Consider the following 22538-nt stretch of genomic DNA (forward strand, 5'->3'; position numbering starts at 1 on the left):
ACACGGAAGCAAAGAATTCATTTAGTCTTTCTGCAATGGTCTTATCTTCCCTAAGAGCCCCTTTAACCCCTCTGTCATCTAATGGTCCAACCGACTCCCTCACAGGTTTCTTGCTTTGGATATATTTTAAAAAGTTTTATTATGAGTTTTTGCCTCTATGGCCAACTTCATTTCAAATTCTCTCTTCGCCTGTCTTATCAATGTTTTACACTTACCTTGACAATGCTTATGCTTTATCCTATTTTCTTCAGATGGATCCTTCTTCCAATTTTTGAAGGATGTTTTTTTGGCTAAAATAGCCTCTTTCACCTCACCTTTTAACCATGACGGTAATCGTTTTGCCTTCTTTCTACCTTTCTTAATGCGTGGAATACATATGGACTACGCCTCTAGGATTGTATTTTTAAACAATGTCCAAGCCTGTTGAACACTTTGAAGCTTTGCAGCTGCACCTTTCAGTTTTTTTCTAACTATTTTCCTCATTTTATCAAAGTGTTAGAGCTGCAGATTTACTTATTGTCTCCCTTCCAGTTATTAGTTTAAATTTGATCATGTTATAATCACTGTTGCCAAGTGGCCCCACCACCATTACCTCTCTCACCAAATCTTGCGTTCCACTAAGAATTAAATCTAAAATAGCTCCCTCTCTTGTTGGTTCCTGAACCAATTGCTCCATGAAGCAATCATTTATTACATCCAGGAACTTTGTCTCTAGCAAGTCTTGATGGGGAGGGAGGGCTAGAAGGAAGAGAGAAAGAGAGGTCATGGCGCAAAGAGATGCAGAGGAAGGAAAGAGAATTGGTGGTGGGAGCAAACAGAGGTGGGAGGAAAGAGCCACAGAAAGGAGGGAGGGAGGGTGGTAGAAATAGGAGAAGGCAACTCACCTTATATATCTGCATTTATAAAACTGCCTTATCTTGTGAGCCTAGTGCAATGTGGGAGGGAGAGAGAGGCTGTAGTAAGAGGAGAATAAAGGAAAGGAAAAGGAACAAAACAGAAGAAACTTCAATGGTGAAAGAAAGAAAAAAATGAAAAAAAAAACTAGACGTGATCCAGCCATGAAAAGGTTGGAAAGTTGTTTTTTTTTTTTTTAATAATTTACAGATTTTTTATTCTAGTGTATTGTATATATTTAGACATGTATAGCACATTTGTTGAAACACATGTATACTTTACAACTTTGCAACAGGAGTTTCTAAACCTTGCTGTGGAATCTGTCCTGGCACAGCCACAGAAAACCAAAGGGATGTGCATGTAACGGGCCACAAATGTATTAGGTTAATCCACTAAAAAGGGTCAGGTGCCACTCATTCACTGACCTATATTTCTGGGTCTGGGAGTAGATAAACAGGACTGAAGCTGTTTGGCCTTGGGTACCTCTAGCTACCGTACACAGTGGACAGAAATAAATGTTTGTGCGATACTTTGCAAGACAGTGTGTGTTCTGTCCTGGGACGAAGCATAACCCTGTCTTTTCGTGCATTACTTCCTCGACTTTAGGATGAAACCAGTGAGCAGCAGCAATGATGTTTCTTCAGATGTCTTAGACTTTGACAGGATGAAACAAGTGAGTGTGTGTTGTGTTTGTGTCTATATTTTGAACAGTGCTGCCATGCTTACCCGGCTGAAGTGTCAAATAGATTGAAGAAGCTGCTAGACTGACATTTTGTCTTGTAATAAAATGTTTTGTCATTTTATTAAAGAAAATCTAAAACCCAAGGGAACAAAGTCACAGCCAATAATAAATATGCACATAATAAAGGAATGACGTCAAAAGAGCATGTTTGTAAAGTTTATAAAACTTAGACCAAGCCCTGGGAAAGGCTCTGCTAAAAAAAAAAAAGGAAAATACACAGATCGATTGTCTATTCCAAATCAATCATTTCCCCCCCAACTCTAAACTTTTTTTTTTTTTAATAGTCATATTAGGAAAACAACCAAACACTGTATAACACAATAATTGTGAAAATACATTCAAATAACTCAAGCACAAAGAAACAGCCATCAGAAATACCCCTAAGATATTAGGAGTGCAGGTAAATGATTTGAATCCATGTATAATAAATCCGAATAGGTGTTAATTCCAGTACCAGCTGATGTTTCATGTATCTCCTTTAGGAGATCATCTGAAGAATACTTAAAAAAAAAAAAAAAAAAAAAAAAAAAAAGTAAAACAAAACACTTAGATCAGGATGTCATAAAAGTCCATCAGATCACAAGCTTTGTGGTCTTCATGGTCTTGAGAACTCCACCAGAAGCTTATGATCTGGGGTGGAGTCAAGTTGGCGACGTGCTAGGCTCTTTGTCTGCTCGGAGCTCTTCCTATTTTCTCCTATCATCGTGCCGTCCAACTGCAAAGGCAGACTGAGACAGTTTCCTTCCGAGTCTTCATTTTTGCCCGGTCAGCGCACAATTCATTCCATGCTGAGCTGGTTGGATGACAATAAGGGGGTGAGAGTTCCATTGCGGGTCTGCCTGAGGGAGCTCCAGACCCGCTGGATGTCACCTTAAGTATCTCCCGGGATACCCCCGACAGCGTCGCGCTGGAGCAGTCGCAGGAAGATGGCTCGTCTGTTACTCCAGCGGGAGGGCTCGCTGCCGGAGAAGAGTTGCCCCAGCTTGATGCCATTTGCTCTGGAGGAGATGAGGAAGTACTGCCGGTGAGCACCGTCCCGCAGAACAAGCAGCCTGCAGACATTACCACCGCTCTCCTGCGTAAGACATTGGAACCCTCGGTAAGAGCGGGAGAAATTTCTCCGGGCAGCCTTTGCTCGTTCTGGCTCACGTAGATAACTGCAGTATCTAATTGTGCATCTGACATTCGTTTTCTGCTGAGAAGTGTCTCAGAGTTATGTGTGGCTCATTCCCAGAAGGTCCAAGAAGAGGAGGTAAAAGGTGGATAATATAGACAAGCAAGTACAAGATATCCAGAAGGTTAATGTTACTCTAATTCAGGATAAGAATTTAGGTCACAGGAAAATTGAACAGTCTAAAAATTTTTCCAGGCATTTGAATTTATGCTTAAGTTTTCTCAGGATTCCTGGGACTTCTGTTCGAGATACATTAAAGAAATATTTTACCAAAGTTTTGGCATTACCTGCTGAGAGTTGTCCACCTATTGGTAAAGTTTGCTTCTTACCAACTTGGAGAACTAGAAATCCTATTTCACCTATATTGGGATCCCTGGTTTCTGATCCTACACTGGATGTATCTGCACTGTCAGAGAGAACATAAGAAAATGCCACACTGGGTCAGACCAAGGGTCCATCAATCCCAGCATCCTGTTTCCAACAGTGGCCAATCCAGGCCATAAGAACCTGGCAAGTACCCAAAAACTAAGTCTATTCCATGTAACTGCTAATGGCAGTGGCTATTCTCTAAGTGAACTTGATTAATAGCAGGTAATGGACTTCTCCTCCAAGAACTTATCCAATCCTTTTTTAAACCCAGCTATACTAACTGCACTAACCACATCCTCTGGCAACAAATTCCAGAGTTTAATTGTGCGTTGAGAGAAAAAGATCTTTCTCCGATTAGTTTTAAATGTGCCACATTGTTCCATTGTTGAGGTGGAAGAAAGAGAAACTCTCCTGTTCTCGTTTTGTATTCGAACAGGATTTGAATAGGATTTTGAAATGTTATTTTCGTAAAGCTCAGTCTCTGGTCTATGGAAAATGAATTTGGATATCCCCTGAGTTGTGAAAGCTACTCGGCAAAGAAGGCGAAGGTTTCTTGTAATGCATCACAGGAAGATTTGTCTATGGGTGCCACGTTTTGGTTAGACACCCTTGCAAATGTATAGTTACTTATGCTGGGAAGAGATACTCATTTTTTACTCCTGACCAATTATGTTTTATCTTGATCAAATAAATGGCGCCACTGATACATATTTTACAGCTGAATAGCATGCGATGGTCTCTTATTCTTGTTCTAATTTCTTTTTCTTTATTGAGATTCTCTCTATAATGCCTTTATCTCCACTCTCATTTATATTGTGGCACAAGGCCTATGTATTTATTTTTTCTTTATTTCTCCGCTTTATGACTGAGGTTTTCTTTATACGCGTTTTCCTTTGCATGTGTTTCTAGCGTCTGTAATTGAAATGTATAAAGGAAAAAAAAAAAACCCTCATGATCTGATCTTGGTGACTCTTGAGCGCCAGCTAAGCATTTTTTTTCCCCCCTGAAGAAGGCGCTGTGCCAGTGTTGGGATTAACACCTGTTGAGATTTAATAAACACGAGATTCAAAACGTTTACTGGGCACGTACAATATTTATTTATTTATTCCGCTCTTCGGCACTTCAGAGCGGATTATATTCAGGTTATTTCCTTATCCCCAGAGGGCTGAGATCTAAGTTTGTACCTGAGGCAACAGAGGGTAAAGTGATTTGCCTGAGGTCAGGAGAAGCAACACTGGGGTCTGAACGCTGGCCTCCCTGGTTCAAAGCCTGCTTTTCTAACCTCTGGGCTACTCTTCTACTTAACTTTCGGGGTGTTGTGGGCAGCTGTTCCTTAATGTGGAGCCTGAGATAAGAAACTATTTTCACAATTAGTGTATTATAAGTTTGGTTGTTTTCCTCATGTCACTATTAAAAAATTGATTTGGATTAGGTATCCAGGCTGTTTGGTTTTTTTTAGCCAAGCGTTCTGAGCAGCCCTGATGCCCTTTGCTCTTATTTGTCATTTATTACTTGTTGGTGTTTGCTTTAAGTTTTATGTTCACGCTTTTCATTACATCTTTCTGACAACGGGGTAGTTCCTGCCTGCCGTCGGGCTCCACAACAGATTGTCACAACTTTATTACATGTTACTTAGAGAAATTTTGACCACAAATTGAACATTAACGATTGAACTAAAGAACACGATAGCTGGCTCCGTCCCCTTTGTGATGTAGACCATGATTATCAGCATCACCTTTGCATTCCTCGTTCTGCATTTGGCAAGTCATTTGGAATCATACTCCGATTGCAGATGCTTATCATATACTTTCACAAATAGCCTACGTTTTTTTTCCTGACTTACATCTAGCTTACCCACATGACTAATGGCATTTCTAAACTGCATCATTGTAGGAGCTTCTGTTAACCATTTTTGCAATATCAATTGTTTTTCAAGAAAAATAATTGTCCTACCCCAGTGTGTTTGGGAATGATATAGCGCTCGAATTATCAAATAGAACAATATCGGGTGAATTTTTAATCGCTTGGGCGCGTGTAAAATACGGGGGTTACGCATGCGGCCCGTGTCTTGCAAGCACCGCACGCCTCTCTGCCTTCTTTGTGGAAAATGCCCCACCCCCGACCTTGTCCTTGGAGAAGGAGTTTCCTAAATTTTTGAAAAAACGCTGGCGGGAATATGAATTCCACAGTGCCATTTATAAGGATGACCCAAGACTGTATTGGGAAGCAGGGAAAGCCATAATGAGAGGCAACATCATAGGTTATCTGATTTAAAAAAAAAAAAAAAAGAAACCTGAATGCTGATATTTTAGCCTTAGACAAAAAAGTCAAGTTGCTCTGGTTATGATCCAGCTCCACACTACATAAACAGGAATACCTACGTGCCCAGCATAAATTGAATGACTTGCTGCACTTTAAGGCTGTGCTATTCAATCTCTTAGACATACATTTTATTTCTGTGGGAATAAAGCCAATAGCATGGTTATCAAACCTTATAAAGGTTCAGCAGGGATCCCGGTACATTGCAGGCATTAAAAATCAAGGAGGTCAGCTGCTGTCTTCTCCAAAAGATATTTGCTCTGAATTTGGAGATTTCTATGCCACCCTATATGCAGCGGAAAAGGAAAATTCTCCTTGTAGGAATGAATTTATGAAAAATGTTCGCCTTCCTCATATTTCTGAAATAGAAGCTCGCAGGCTAAATGCCCCAATTACTGCTATGGAAATAAAACATTTTAAAGTACGTATAACATGTAGTAAGGCTCCAGGTCCTGATAGACTAGATGCTAATTACTGTAAGTCTTTGAAAGATTTATTGGTAGCAGACTTGAGGGTTTTGTTTGAAAGTACGGCAAATAGTGTTTCTATGCCTGAATCTGTTTGGAACGCAGTGACTGATGTCTTACCTAAACCTTGCAGAGACCCGACTCTGGCTGGTTCCTATAGACCAATATCACTTTTAAATATTGATATTAAGATTTATACCTTAGTGTTGGCTACTGGATTAAAATTTATCCTGCCCTCTTTAATCAATAAGAGGCAGGCTGGGTTTATACAATGCAGAAAATTCAATATTAATGTGCAAATTATTACTGGCTTTGGAATAATGCCATAAGGGATCCATTGCAGAGCCCCTAATAGTGGGATTTGACGCTGAAAAAGCATTCCAACAGTCTCCTGGTCCTTCTTCTATCTGGTCGTACATTTGACTATATTTGTACTTTATATTCTAATCCCACTGCACTAATATTGGTAAACGGGACCCTGTCAGAATGCTTTGATTTGAAGAGGGGAACCAGATAACTGTGTCCCCTATCCCCTTAACTATTCTGCAAGATATTTCATCATTATTATTTGGAGCTTTACACAGCTCAGTATAGTAATTCGAGGAATTTCAGAACAATTAATCAAACCAGAATGTAAGAGTGTCCAAAGGTTATGAGTGAGAAGTATGTCGGAAGGAGCCAGTCCTAGCAATTCTGGCTCACAGGTTCTCTTTACAAACTGTGATCCTGTCAAACACAAGGAACCCACCGCCAAGGTGCCTTCCTCTTCCATACATATGGCAAATCCTTTTTGAAAATAGGGCTCCAATTCTGTACTCTCTTCTCTTAGACACACAAATGAGGAAGGAAAAAAAATTCCCAAAATACTATGCGCAGTGCAAGATTATGATAAATCAAAACAAGTCATGGGAGGTTGTGTTTCTTCAGTCTCCAAAATCTGTTCACAAGGGGGCAGATTTTCAAAGGGATACGCGCGTACCCCCCAAAAACCTGCCCCAAGTTCCCCCTGTGCGCGACGAGCCTATGTTGAATAGGCTCGGCAGCACGCGCAAGCCCCAGGACATGCGTAAGTCCCGGGGCTTTCCTGGGGGAGCGTGACGGGGGCGTGGCCGAGGCCTCCGAAACTGCTCCCGGGCCGGGGAATCGCGCGGCCAGCACGTGCGAGTTATGCCTGCCTCGGGCAGGCATAACTTGTCAAACAAAGGTAGGGGGGGTTTAGATAGGGCTGGGGGGTGGAAGGAAAGTTCCCTCCGAGGCCGCTCCGATTTCAGAGCGGTCTCTGAGGGAACGGAGGCAGGCTGCGCGGCTCGGCACGCGCAGGCTGCCGATTTTGCACAGCCTTGCGCGTGCCGACCCTGGATTTTAAAGGATACGCGCGGCTATGCGCGTATCTATTAAAAACCGGCGTAGTCTTGTTTGTGCCTGGTGCGTGAACAAAAGTACGCGCGGGCGTACTTTTTTAAAATCTACCCCAAGGTGTAAGACTTGTTCTGAAGGGGTTTTTTTTTGTTTGTTTTTTGTTTTTTTAGAAGAAAGGAAAATGCTCTCAGTATCTTTTATCTAACAAGTGTCCCTTTTTTCAAAATCCTGGGTCTTCCTGCTTTCACTAAGAATCAGTCAGAATCCGTGGTACTAGTCAACCTAATTTCTGACGAGAAAATTTGACTTGATGCTCCAAGAATTTACAAGTATTGTGTGTACTTTTGTTTTGTAGTATTCTTGATCTTTACTGACTAAGTTCAGCAGAAAACAAATACTTTTTCTCCTGTTACGAGTATTCCTGTGTACCATGAGAATGGACAAGCGGCAGAGTCTACATTTTTTTTTTCTCTTCAGCTAAATTCATTAAAAGTTTCATAAGGCGATTCTTTCTTTTTTTTTTCCCTCTCACGTTGGCAGGAAATCTTGGAGGAAGTTGTTAGAGAATTGCACAAAGTGAAAGAAGAGATAATTGACGGTAAGGCACAGAAAATAACTTGCTAGCTTTTGTTGATGTAGTCTTTGTGTTTGTCCTGCAAAAGATGTCTCTTTCGGTGTGATCTGTGTGATCACACCTGGCAATTGAAATTAGGAAAAAAATGTTACCAAGTGTAACCCCAAGGGGGGAGGGGAGGTACATAAAAAATAAGCAGTTGGTGGGAATCCAAACCGTTCAGTGACACTATGGTTGTTGAAAGGGTTGAACAGATGGTGTAGTGGACTTGGCTCGGGGGTTGATCTTCAATGGAAGGGGAATCTTTTCCTCTCTGTGGGTGAACATAGAGTAAATAGTGTCCCTATACCAACAACAGTTCACAGACTCTTTCACCTCAGGCAAATTCAAACTGCAGAAAAAAGAGCTTGGGTCCACACTTTGGACAGATGGTTCCAATAAGGGCAAATTCATTCAGTACAAAAATAGGACGCCCATGAAAAGTTCAACTTCCCCAGTAAAATAGGCAAGCAGTAGCAAAAAAAGCTTTAACAGCACAACAAATTCCTTAGCAAATAATTCATTACTGGCAATATCTAGCATTGTTAGACAAACCTAGCTTTGCTTACTGTAAACAGTATACACTATAGACAGCAGGATGATTTAGCCATAAGACGTGGGTGATGTCACCTGATGGTGCTGAACAGATCTCTCTAGCTGACCAAAGCTCAGTGTTTACTACCGAGCATGCGAGGGTGTTCCGTGCTACCTCGTGAACATCTCATTCCATTGTCTATAAGCAGGGTTGAATTAGCCATAAAATGGGGGGAGTCCTAAGCTGAAATGTTGCATAGCGGAGTACTTACTGTATAGGCAACCCAGTCCCCCCCCCCACCTCTTGCCACATGATGAGTGAACTACTAAGTGAACAGGCTACACAAAACTGCTGTCTCAAAGCTACTGTCACTTCTTGATAGAAACATAGAAATGCCGGCAAAAAAGGACCAACGATCCATTTAGTCTGCCCAGCAAGCCTCCTATGGTGGTATCTGCCATGCTTTACATATGGACTTGGCCATAGAAGCAGTCCTGGGTTTTTTCCTTAATGTCTGCGCATTAGTACCCCAGACTGTAAAAAAAAAAAAAAAAAAAGTCATGGCTCGTGTTGGTTGTTTCTGAATCTAAATTTCTCTTTCCTTTCACCCTCCATCCCCCTCCAAAGCAAAGAGCGATGTTGCAGTTGCATCAAAAGCATCAAGGCTTATTGGTTAAGGGTAGTAATCCCCTGCCTTCTGTTAAGGGTAGAAATTGCTGCTCTTTGCTAGTTATCAGTTCTGCAGACCGTAAAAGTTGGGGCCCTCGTTGGTTTCTGTCCACATCCAATTCCCCTTTTCCCTTTCTGTTGAAGCAGAGAGCAAAGTTGGAGTTGCAACAAAAGTATCGAGGCTTATTGGTTAAGGGTAGTAACCGCCACACCAGCAAGTTACCCCCACGCATGCTTTCTTCATTTCCTTTAGGACAGAAGGAGTCGTGCTTTTTCCCTTATGTCTGCATAACAGTATCCCAGACCATGGAAGTCGGGGCCCTCGATTGTTGTCTGAATCCAGTTTCTCTTATCCCCCTGCCATCTAAGTGGAGAGCAATGTTGCATTAAAAGCATCAAAGCATATTGGTTAAGGGTAGTAATTTCCATGCCTTCATCTAAGGGTAGTAACCGCCATACCAACAAGTTACCCCATGCACGCTTATCTCATTTCCATCCTCTAGTCTTTAGAGATCCACAATATTTATCCCATGCCCCTTTGAATTCTTTGACTGTTTTCTTCTTCACCACCTCCTCTGGAAGGGCATTTCAGGCCTCTACCACATTGTCTGTGAAGAAATATTTGCTGAGGTTGATAGATTGTCCAGACAGTAGTGGGAAGTGTAAGTGTGAACCAATGACCAAGATGCAACTTTGCAGATGTGTTCAGTGGAGAGGGCTCTTAAGTGAGAAACCTCCTTAACAGCCTTAACCTAATCCTTAATGCGTCGAAAACGGAATATCTCCTTATAGCACCTGAAAACAACAACACACTTTCAAAGCCTCCAACCATTCTACAAACCACACATGTAAGAGATCTAGGAGCCATCTTAGACAACCGTCTTAGCCTCAAACCATTCATTAACAAAACTACCAAAGACTGCTTCCACAAATTACATATTCTGAAAAGAATAAAGCCACTTTTCCACGCGCATGACTTTAGATCAATCCTACAAGCAATAATCTTCTCCAAACTAGATTATTGCAATTCTTTACTACTAGGCCTCCCAGCTTCCTACACCAAACCTCTACAAATGGTACAGAACACTGCAGCCAGAATCCTCACAAACTCCAGGAAAACTGACCACATCTCCCCCATCCTCAAAGACCTTCATTGGTTACCGATCCACTTCAGAATTATGTACAAAACCATCATGATTATCTACAAAAACATCCATCAACACACTCAACGCGACCTACAAATCCCTTTTAAAAAACACACATCTGCCAGACCCATCAGGGAACACTACAAAGAATCACTACAGGTTCCACATGCCAAAACCTACCACCACAAATCCTACAGTTCAAGAGCTCTCTCATCTGCAGGTCCAATCCTTTGGAACTCCATCCCCCCGGACTTAAGACAAGAACCATGCGCTCTAACTTTTAGGAAAAGACTAAAAACTTGGCTTTTTAAAAAAGCATTCCCAGAACTGGATTAAATTCTCCACCCATCAGCATAAACACAAAAGTTAGTGAACTGTAACAAAAACCCACTAACTTCACACGCAGTGACAACAACATATTATTATACTTCACAACAATTCATATTTGGTCAATCTTTCCTACCCATCTATATTTTATAATTTTATACATATTTATTAATTGATACAGTTGGCTAAAATGTTAATATTCTTTCCTTAATTTCATCCCCTTTCAGTTCCTAGTTATTTTTCCTTGTTTTTTGTAACTTTCTCACATCCTAAATATTGTTATAATGTTTTTATTTGTTAAGTTTCTTATTATATTTGATGTCGAATTGGGAAATGTTTCTACCATGTTACTCTCTGCAGTTATTCACATTGTTAATTGTAAACCAGGTTGATGTGATTCATATCATGAAACTCGGTATAATAAAAAAAAATAAATAAATAAATAAATAAATAAATAAATAAACTGAAGTAGCCATGTTTCTTACTTGATGAGCCTTGACAGAGTTTGTAATCTGAAGACCAGCCAGTGCATAACAATGCATGATGCAGTCTGCTAGCCAGTTGGACAAAGTATATTTTGCAACTGCTACACCCAATCTGTTGAGATCATAGGATACAAACATTTGAGAGGCCTAACAATGTGGTTCAGTTCTCTTGAGGCTAGGTCCCTTTTGCTGTCCAGCAAATGAAGGGCTTTTTCTCCTTTATGCACATGTGGTCCAGTATTCACACATGAGCAAAACAATAACTTGATTCCAATGAAATGTAGGAGCCACCTTAGGTAGAAACTTAGGATGGATGCAGAGCACTACTTTGTTGTGAAAAGAACTGGTGGAAAGGAGAATGTAAGACTAATGCCTGAAGTTTGCTGACCCTATTAGTGACTAGGAATCTCACTTTATAACTAAAACTTCAATGAGACAGACTCCAGTGGCTCATAGGGAGGTTTTATCAGTTGTGCTAAGACAACATTGAGATCCCATGGTACTGAGGTTTCAAAACTGGAAGCTTTGTCACAAACCCTTCATGAATTTTGACACCAAAGGATGAAATGAGATCAGTTTACTCTCCACTTGAGGTGGTTCACAGCTAAGATGCATTTTCATCTGGACCCGATGTGGGGAGAGAGAACAATTACTGAAGCAGATCCATGGGATTATAGGCAAAAGGGTCCAGAGAAACTGCCTGGCACCATGAGAATCATTTCCATTAAAATCCATACGCCCTTCTGATGAATGGCTTTCTGGTCAAAATTATGATATCTTCAACCTCCTTGGATAGTATCAATGAGGAAACTACTGCACAGTCAACGTCCATGCTATCCAGTAGAGGGATGGGAGGTTTGGGTGACACAAATGACCCGTTGCCTACATTAGAGGCATTGAATCAGTTCCTAGAGAAATTGGGAGGGTTGACTGACAATCTGATGAAATGGAAGAACCAAACCTGTCTGGGCCATGCTTGGATGATGAAGATAAGGTGTGCCCATTCCTTGAGCATCTTTTTCACTATCCTCACCACTTGCAAAAGTGGTGGAAATGCATACAGCATGTCTGCATCCCACTACAGTAGAAAAGCGTTGGGGAGCAGATCTGAGTTGCTTTGAACAGCGGAATAAAATATTTTGTCCTTCCTGTTTTCTGATGCAAATAAGTTAATCGATGGGCAAACCTAAAGGTTGGAAAATCTGTTTGCAACACTGTGATCCATAGACCACTCATGTGGTCGAAAAACCCTGCTGAGGCAATCTGCCAACGTGTTGGAAACTCCGAGAAGGCAGGTTGCCTGAAGAGAGAGACAGAGCCCACACTCACATTTTTTGAGATTCTTGGCAGAGTCCAGGACCCGGTACCCCTTTGGTTTTTGTTTTGTTTTTTACATATGTAGATGGGCTTTGCCTTTATTATTAATATCTCTGTTTCCAGCTATTGGGGTATTTGCATTTTTGGGGTAATCATCCTGCTATTTGCCATTCCTTTTTGGGATGAGTCTCAGGGTATAAATTGCCTCTTGAGCATGTGCAAAGGGTCTTTTTTTCTCTGCTGCAGAGGATTGAAGGAGAGGTCCTTCTGCTTCCTGGTGGATTGATCTGGAGGTGTTTGAGAATTATGAGCTTTTTGGAAGGAGGTTTTGTAGATCTTTGGAGATATTTTTGTCCAGACTCTGCTAGATACCTCTAGAAGTACTGGATGTGATCCAGAAGGGGTTGTGTACCTGTTTACTGGAAGTGAAGATAGTGACATGGAGATTTTTGAGACCTGTTTTGAGGCCAGTATCATCTTATTGTAGTACTTGGAAGCTGGTTGCTTTATCCCACGACCAGTGAAGAGTGGGTAAGGTTGGCTGAGTTTTTGGTAAGGACTTCCTGGAGAACACTTTGGAGATTTCTATATTTGATCAAATGGATTTTTGTTCCATGCTACTCTTGTTCGCAGTAGAGCAAAGGGATTTTGGAAGAGGATCCTGGTTCAGTTAAAGAAGAAAGACAAAAGGAACAGCTTTTATCGTCATGATTTTCATCCTGCAATTCATGATTATCTTATCCTGGATCATTCTTTTTAAGTTAAAGTACACATTTTTCAGCTGAACACCACAATTGGACTCCATGTTTTATTTACTGTACTTTTGTCCTTTGAGAAGGCCAGCCTTATGAGTATATACTTAACAGTGTGAGAGAATGGGGTGAGAGTTAAATGCCAGAGACTGTGTTATCTGCTACAACACCAGGGGCCCAGGAGGTTGAACCTCCCTCCTAACTCACTCCGCCAGTTGAACCCTGGCATTCCCAGGAACTGCTGTGAGGCAGGTTTGAAAAAGAGGTCCAGGTCATTAGGGGACAGCCCTGGGAACTGTACCCCCCTCGAAGGGGGGGTTACACATAGAACATTGCCAGTTGATTGTCAGATTGGATCAGAGTTATTTTCCTGAAGGAGATTTGTGAATATGCTCAGTGCATGCTGGATGGCTCACAACTGGGCATGGTGGAAGAAGAGTGAGAGCTTATCTGAAGGAGAGGCGGGGCAGGAACAGAAAGCAGCTCTACTAGAACCAGATGAAGAGACAGCATATGAAGGTGGAGAGGTGCAGCCCTGAGGATGAACTGGAGCTGATGGGACTTAGGAGATGCCTGGTGGAAACCTTTTCCGGAGGAGGACAAGGTCACTGACCCTGCCATGGGGTGGATGTAATTGCAGCCTTAGTGAAAGGGGATACAAAAAAACCCCTGGCTGCAAACTACGGTGGGAGGTGGCAGTAGGGCATTGTTCCCTAAGAGCCAGGCTCCTAGAGTGCAGCACGAGTAAAGCAAGAGTTGCTTTTGTATTGTATGACTTGGACACCATTTTGTTTTGGTAAAGCAAAGCTAGAGAGACTTTCAATTGCCGGGATAACCTGGGATTATGTTTGAAGTCCAGCTCACCAGTGGGAGTGAGAAGATTTGAACCCATAGCAGGGACTTTATTTAAGCCCTGCTTACCAATCGAGGTGAGATGATTCGAACCTGTAGCTGTGACACCCTAGAACTGAACATGGAGAGAATAAGTAATGGAGACCTAACCAGGGGTTCAGTTTCTTTTGTACCCAGAAAATTGCAGCCAGATTGTGACTGGGAGAGTTACCAGTGGCATGAACCCGTGACAATACAAATGCCTGGAGGCAGAAGCCTGACCAGTAACCCCTGAAAGAATCCAGATAGCCACATGTTGCTCTTTCATTTTGCTGACAGTTTCTCTGACCTTGTCCCCAAATAGATTGTCACCAGAGCAGGGGACATCAGTCAATTTGTCATGAATGTTGTCCCATAGGCCGCTTGCTCTTAACTATGCCATTTGTCTTGCCCCCAATGGCTGCTGCAGAAGACTTAGCTGCAGTGTCGAAAGACTTGTACATTGACTGGATAAGGTGCTTCTTGCACTCTTCTGTGTCCAAGAGAGCTTGCTTCCTGGCTTTAACTTGTCAATACAGTCATGTAAGTACTGAACCATATACAGCTGATTGACCGCAATACAGACATACAGCATTGAACTCTGTGAAAATTTCTCTCCAATGTTGTCCAGCAACCTAGGCTCCTTGCCCTGGGGTGTGTTGGAAAAAGTCTGGATCGTCTTGGCCCACTTTAAAGTAAACTCGACCTAGGACAAACGTATGAATAAATAAAGCATGGAGTCCTGAGCTGGATTACACCAAAACCCATAGTCTGTTGCACTGTACTTGAGAAACAAATGTGAGGAGACGTGAATAAATCACATTAAGAAATCAGACAAATAGGAGTGGTAGAGAATCCAAAAACCATCTGAAATTTTTTTTTTTTTTATAAAAACCATAATGAAATAAGCTAATAAAAATGTAATAATAATAAACACAATGATAAATTTGATAAATTTAAAAACCTTTAATACAAATTCAAAAGATAACATATTGTAATCAAAGTCCTAGAAACCCGACATGGCTATGTTTCAACATATAAATCTGCATCAGGGGTAGAGAAGTTTTAATCAGTATCATCTCTTGTACTAAAAATAAACAAACATAGATAAAATTTTAAAAAACAGATATACAATATAAAATAATTATGCATCCCACATTAAAATAAACATATTAAAACTAAACAGCAGATTAACTGTCAAAACATATTGTACAATAGAAAAGATTGCATAAGAAAATACCATATTAAAAAAAACAAATAAAGCCAAATAGACGCTAAGGTAGATCTTAAGTAAGTACGCCGGATTTTATAAGATACGCGCGTATCTTATAAAATCCGGGGTCGGCGCGTGCAAGGCTGCGCAAAATTGACAGCCTGCGCGCACCAAGCAGCCTGCCTCCATTCCCTTTCGCGTCCCCCCACCTTCCCCTCCCTACCCCTACCTAAATCCTCCCCCCTACCTTTGTAGTGCAAGTTACGCCTGCCGCCTCGGCATCCCCCGGCACAGGCCTCAGTGCCGGGGGACTTGGGACGACCCTCCTGGCCCGCCCCCGAACCGTTGCCACGCCCCCGGACCCGCCCCGGACCACTCCGGACACACCCCCTCCCGCCCCTTTTACGAAACCCCGGGGCTTTGTGCACGCCGGCGGCCTATGCAAAATAGGCATGCCGGCGCGCATGTAAATCCTGCCGGATTTACATGCGCAGGGCTTTTAAAATCTAGCCCATAGGATATTTACCTAGAAGTCAAGAGAAGAAGTGGAAAAGTGGCACCAAGAATATCAGGACAGCATAAAAGCTAAATTCTGGTGCTAAAAATAGAAGATAAAAAAAACCAAATTTAAAATCCAAATACCATCTGAAGATGTTACCACTAGACTCAAAGGAGGAGTAATTGTGTTTATCTCCTTGATGATGACACCAATTCTAAAATTAAAGAAATTACTCAAGTGTCTGTTACACCACTAGAAAGTCGATAAACCATCAAAAATTAAAATTGACAATAAATATATCAAAATAAAAGTATTAAATATACATGAAAAGAATATATGAAAAATAAAACCAATTAAATTAATAAATTATATTAATAAAATATGGATAATTGGGAAAATGGGGAGGAAAAAGGTGGAGTAGGAAGGGAAAAAGGGAAAGGAAGTAAAGGGTTTAGGGGTGAGGAGTCAGAGAGGAAAAAGAGAGAAGGGGGAAAGTCGGAAAATAGGGGGGGAGAAGAGAAACAGGGAACTGGGAAAACAAAGAAAAAGGGGGACAAGGGTAAAGGAGGAGGGGAGAGAGGGAGCAGAGGGAAAGAGGAGGAAAGGTGGGGGATTCCCTGCTTGAGGAGAGAATGTGAGGGGGCTACGCTCTGGGAAGATCGGCTTTGTCTCGTCAACGACCTGAGGAGCTCTGCCATTTTCCACGCTTGGTTCTAGGCGACATCTGACCACAGTCCTAGCAATTTGCCAAGTTCCAAGCAACTTACAGCAGATACCGTGACCGTCGGTAATAGACATCCTGCGGCCACAGATACAATCTTCGAAGCCACAGAGCGAGGCCTTCTTGGAACTGGGCAGTCGTCTTTTTTAATAATTTTTTTTTTTTTTTTGAACACTGAAAAGTGCAGGCTGAGTGGTTGCTGAGGCAGTGAGGCAAAAGACAAAGAACAGCAGAGAAGGCCATAAGGCAGTTAAAGAAAAATGTGAGAGAGAGGATACACATTCGATGAGGAGCTTTGTCAAAAAAAACAACTAAGGGGCTCACGAGGTAGCATGCATGCAGGAACTCTCTCACGTTAAGTGGTAAAAGGTTTCGAGATGGGTTGTCACTCACATGTTATGACTGATTCAGCCCTGCTTGTCAAAGAAAGATTCACTTACTCGGTTCAGAGGCTTCCATAAGCATAAGAACATAAGAAATTGCCATGCTGGGTCAGACCAAGGGTCCATCAAGCCCAGCATCCTGTTTCCAACAGTGGCCAAACCAGGCCACAAGAACCTGGCAATTACCCAAGCACTAAGAAGATCCCATGCTACTGATGCAATTAATAGCAATGGCTATTCCCTAAGTAAACTTGATTAATAGCAGTTAATGGACTTCTCCTCCAAGAACTTATCCAAACCTTTTTTGAACCCAGATACACTAACTGCACTAACCAGATCCTCTGGCAACAAATTCCAGGCTGTTCTCATCTCCTTGATTCCTTCCAGGGGCTCTTCCAAAGAAAAGCTAGGTCTTAAGCCTTAGTTCCTCCATCTGGGAACTAAAAAAAACCAGCCACGAGCTCAACTACCAGCTGAGAAAAAGAAGACGCACACTTATCGAGTATGTGTTTGTGGTCTCACCATTTATACCACTCTGTTACCGCTGACATCATCAAGGCATAAAAGGTGCAAACCCAAGATACACTACTGCTGAAGCAAATGCAGCCCATTGTTCTCTGTGAAGATGGACCATTTGGGACCAGTGTCACAAAAAAATAGAGCTCCTACACGATAACTTTAATACTGGAACATGGGCGTGCAAGTTAAAAAAATAACCTGGACACGCGTATGTCTGTGGACAATTTTAAATGGATGTGCACATCTTCAAGCAAATCCCGCGTCTACCGCGTAAGTGGGGAAATTATGCAAAGGACGAGCACCAACCCATTGGTAGTTTTCCCAGTTCACTGCCTTGCCTATATTTTTTTTATTTTACGACTTACACATCATCCAAAACAGAAGTAAATTTATGCAGCTCTTGCTGGTCTCAGGGGGGGCTTTGCCCCTTGTGCGCTGCATAGCCTGAGTCCGTTTCGCTTCCAGGTATGGGGACCGAGTCTCTCCGGGTCTCGTCTTCCCCCCCCCCCTCTGGCTGCCGAGAGGGTTTAGAACCCGCTGCTGCGCTCAGTTTAAAAAAAAAAAGTGAATAAATATTTAGAAGAGGAATTTTCACTTTTCATTATAAGTTACAGGTATTCCCCTACCTCTAACTTATTTGCAGCAGTAGACCAGTATTTTTTCTTTTGCTGGTCTCAGGAGGCTTGAACCGGCAGGAGTCAGCAGGATTCCCCCCTGCTTCACTCCTGGCCTCCAGGCTGTCAGACTTTCTCTGCAGCCTTTTTTTCTTCAGAGCGGCTCTCTCTTTGCCGCGGCAGGCAGCCTGCCTCTCCTCTGCCAGCCCCCCGCGAGTTTTTTGCGAGGGGGCTTCTTCTATGCCTCCCTGCCAGGTGGGAAAGGTCCCTCCTAGGCAGGGAAGGCAAATTTAGCCCGGGGATCGACTCCCCAAAGCTTGGCCAGGCCGTTCCAGGGTCGGGAAAACCTGGGAATGGCGGCCATTTTGGATTTTTTATCGGCTCCATTTTCGGAGCTCCCTGGGGCTGGGGGGCCGATTTTTTTGCAGCTACACCCCGATTTGAGCCCCCCAGGAAGGGTTTTTTGTCACCCCCTTCCCCTCCCCCACCTGGGATATTTTGGGCTCTTTTTTTTATGTGCTTTTTCCCTTCTGCGTAATTCCCCTTTAGCGAGCATGCAGGAGGAGGTGGAAGGTTCCCCCCCCCCCCCCCCGCCCCGGGACAAAATATTATTTAAAAAAAAAATTTTTTTTAAATAAATAATAAAATGAAATTCCATTTTCCCACTCCGTGCCGCTGACATTTTGGCCGGCTACGGAGCCCCCGGGGTCCCTGGGGGTGCGGGTGGTGCCCCCATCCCTGACCCCCCAGTGGATCCAGTTCTCCCGGATCCTATAGCCCATCCAGTCGCGTAAGCTCCCTTCCACTCCTGGTACTCCGGTCCGGGCGGGATTCCAGTTTTCGGCAAGCGCCTTCCCCCTCCTCCCATGCCCAAACAGTTGCGTCTGAGGCATTGACAGGCTCCCCGGCCAGGCCAGGCCCTGAACAAGCTTCCCCTCCCGGTGGCATGCTTCATTTAAAAAAAAACAAACAAAAAACCCAGTAATCCCTTCGTGGGCTACTTATGCGGTCATGTTTCAGGAGGGTTTTTCCCGGTTTTCAAGCGGCCCCGGTACGCCTGCTCAAGGCTCCTGTGAAGCGCACTTTGATGTTCTAGCGCCGGGGGTGTGTTCCACTATTTGCTGCAGTTTCCTGCTGCGGGCAGGTCTCAGATGGGGTCAACATCAACTTTCCTCTGAGCCCAGGACCTCCTGTGGCCAGAGGTTGCGCATTCGACCTTTCTCCGCCTCCAGCCAAAGGCGATTGCCTCGGCGATGTCTACCACACGGCTTCTCTAGCTGCGCCACTGGTCTGCCGCTCCAGCGTCCACAGCCAGTGGGGTACGTTGCCGTTTAAAGGTAAGCTGTTCCTTGTCCAGGATCTTGAGAATCTAGGAATTCCTTAGGGGGAAAGTAAGGGCCGTCCGCTCCCGGTGGCCCGTCCGAACCCATCCCGGTCCCTTATACCCTCTCGTCCATGCTTGGGGCCAGAGGCGGTATACCCCACGCGGGCAAGGTGACTCAGGGGGGTTTGTTCCTTCTCGATCGCAGTTTTTGTCGCAGCATTCTTGTGGGCACCATCCCTTTCGTGAGGGTTAGCCCACGCGCTCAATCCTTCCACCTGCACACACGCTGGAGTTTCCTTACCTCATTCTTCGGTCCCCTTCTGGGGCGGTCGCCTTTTCCCTGTTCTCCGCGGACTGGGTTCCAATCCGGTCGGACCAGTGGGTCCTCAAAGTTCTCAGAGACGGGTACGTCTTCGCTTTCCATGAGTTTGTCGGCATCTTTTTCTGTTTTCCCGTGCGGTTGGTCCCTGCGACACATGGTGGAGCAAACCCCCGCCAAGCTCCTGTGCTGGGCGCGGAGGCTCCGGTTCCAGACAGCGTTCTTGCTGCAGGCCACTATCCTATTTTCTTTGTTCAATTTTAGACCTCACAAGAGTCAACCGGGCTCTCACGGTCCCGCTTCTCCGCAGGGGGACCCTGTGAGCATACTCGTGCCATCTTGCCCCGGGGCATTCCTCGTCCCCCTCGTTTTTCCACAGTGGCATATTCCATTATCCGTTTTATCATGGCTGCCATAGTCTCTTCGCGTTCGTGCCCTCTGCCGGGACTTCGAGTTCCAGGTGCTTCCCTTTGGTTCGCGACGGCACCTTGCATCTTCACCAATGTCTGGGTGTTGATGGCAGCAGCTCTCCACATCTACTCTTATCTAGACGTCTGGGGCATCAGGGCCAAGGGGGAGGTTCTTTGCCGGCGGTCGGTGTTTCACGTACGAGCTCTTCCTGTGTCTCTGGGGTGGATACTAAATTTCTTTAAGAGCGATCTTCAGCCCTTCCTGGAGTTAGCGTACCTGGGAGCCCACTTCGACACCCGGGTAGGCAAGGTCTTCTTGCCTTGCGCGCGGGTCCTCCAGTTGTTCGACCAATTTCAGAGTCTGCTCTTGCTGCCTTCTCCGATGCCTTGTGCCTGCCTGCAGATCTCGGGCTCCTTGGCCCTTACCATCGACCTAGTGCCTTGGGCTTTTCCTCATATGCAACTGTTTCAGACATCTTTACTGTCCCGTTGGCAGCCAGTGGCGACACAGTTTCACTCTGTCCTTCCATTGTTTGGGCTCTGCCGTCGCCGCTTTGCTGGGGTAGCTTCCCCTCCCTCATTTGCTACCGGGACGGCCTCTCCAAGTCCCTCAGTGGGCGTTAGTAACCGCGATCACCTTTGTCTCGGGCTGGGGTGTGGTCTGCCTATCCCAGTATGCCCAGGGGATCTGGCCAGCGGCTACGTCTTCCTGGCACATCAAGCGGTTGGAGGCTCGGGCAATGTTCCTCGCTCTGGAGTTTCTTCCCCTCATCCGTGGCGAGGCGATACAAGTCTTATCCAACAACACCACCACCGTGGCTTCCATCTGTCGCCCAGGAGGTGCCTGCAGTCTGCTGGTAGCCCTGGACACCAGCCTTCTCTTCGCCTGGGCCGAGCGACATCTACAGTGCCCGGCAGTCTCCCACTCAGTGGGCAGGGGAGTGCTTAGGCTGATTCTCAGTCATCAGTTGCTCACTCCCAGGACGTGGACACTCTTTGATGCAGCCATGGATTTTCTCATCGACAGGTGGTCCCCCTCCCACCTGGGCCTCTTGGCGACTCTTTGCAATACCATGGCAACTTGGTTCTTCCGCTGCAGGAACCACGGCTTGGTGGGCGTGGAGGTTCTGACTCTCCCTTGACCGGCAGGCGACCTTCTCTACATGTGTGTTCTCTGGTTGGGAAAGTCCTCAGGCAAATAGACTTCCATCTGGGTCCCGTGCTTCTGCTAGCCCCCGAGTGGCCGCGCGAGCCTTGGTTCACGGATTCTTTTCTCAATCTAGCGACGGACGTACCTCTGCGGCTTTGCCATCTTCCTCGGCTCCCTAGTCAGGGACCTGTATTTTTCCGTCCAGGCCGATCGCACTTGTTTAGCAGCCTGGCCTTTGAACGACGACGTCTCTGGCGCAAGTGCTATTAGGAGGAGGTCTTCTCCGCCTGGCTGCGGGCACAGAAACAGTCAACTTCTCTGGACTACGTGCGTATCTGGAACGTGTTGAGGCTGTTTGTGCGGAGTCGGGTTTCTCAGCATGCTCCGCCCCGATCTCGTTAGTCTTTTCTTCTCCAAGACAGTCTCTCAGAGGGTCTTCCCTCTCGTTCTCGGCACGTTTAAGTCTCCCCTCTCGGCTCTCTCCTGGGTCAGGTGGAAGGTAGTCACTGAGAGGTCATCCTGCTGCGATTTTCTGCTTCATGGGCGTCAAACATCTCCGTCCGCCTTCTCCGCCGCTTGTCCGTCAGAGTTTCATCTGGTTCTTTTCGCGCCCTCTGCGGCTCTGTTCGAACCTCTCCGTCGCACTACCTTGAAGGCTCTTCCGCTTAAGACTGGTTTCTGGTCTCTCTCTCCTCTGCTCGTCGGAGTTCAGAGATCCTAGCACTGTCCGGTCGGGAACCTCTTTGCTTCCTTCCGATTCCGAGGTATCTCTCGTACAGGCCCTTCCTTCTTGGTGCAGATTCTTCTAACCTCCATGACCTCCAGTCGGCAGAACTCCCCGCGTTTCCCCTGCGACTAGTGACGTTCTTTGTTGTCTTAATGCCTTACGAGTTCTCCATCGCTACCTCCTCATTACCAATGGCCTTCATGTTTTGGTCCATCCTTTGTCTCCTTGAGTGGGTCCAATCGGTGTAAGCCGGCTTCTGAGTCCGCTATAGCGTGTTGGTTGAAGGCAGCGATCTTCTCGGCTTATCTTTGTCATGCTAGGGCGGTTCCCGAGGATCTAACGTCTCATTCCTTGCGTTCTCGAGCTACTACCTGGGCGAACCTTCAATTGTTCTCTCCGTAGGAGATTTGTAGTGCCGCCACTTGGACGTCCTTACCTACTTTTGATAGACACTACCTCCTCGCTGTGCGAGCTCCGCTCTTTGGTTCTTTTGGTCTACAAGTGCTTCGAGCGGGACTGTCTCGATCCCACCCGGTTTAGGGGAGCTTTGGTACATCCCACAGTCTGGACTAATCTGGGTACGTACAGGGAAAGGAAAATTAGTTCTTACCTGTTAATTTTC

General features: G+C 44.8%; 1 protein-coding gene across 6 annotated transcripts in view; it reads left to right on the plus strand.

Annotated features, from left to right (window-relative positions):
* EVL (Enah/Vasp-like) overlaps positions 1-22538 on the plus strand; it is a 365975-nt gene that overhangs the window by 328154 nt on the left and 15283 nt on the right. For all 6 annotated transcript variants that reach the window (XM_029597934.1, XM_029597932.1, XM_029597933.1 and 3 more), the window contains 2 exons: positions 1501-1567; positions 7865-7922. In XM_029597934.1, the coding sequence (XP_029453794.1) occupies positions 1501-1567; positions 7865-7922 (125 nt within the window). The remainder of the gene's footprint in view (positions 1-1500; positions 1568-7864; positions 7923-22538) is intronic.

The sequence above is a fragment of the Rhinatrema bivittatum genome, chromosome 4 (assembly GCF_901001135.1).
Source record: "Rhinatrema bivittatum chromosome 4, aRhiBiv1.1, whole genome shotgun sequence".
Lineage (NCBI taxonomy): Eukaryota > Metazoa > Chordata > Amphibia > Gymnophiona > Rhinatrematidae > Rhinatrema > Rhinatrema bivittatum.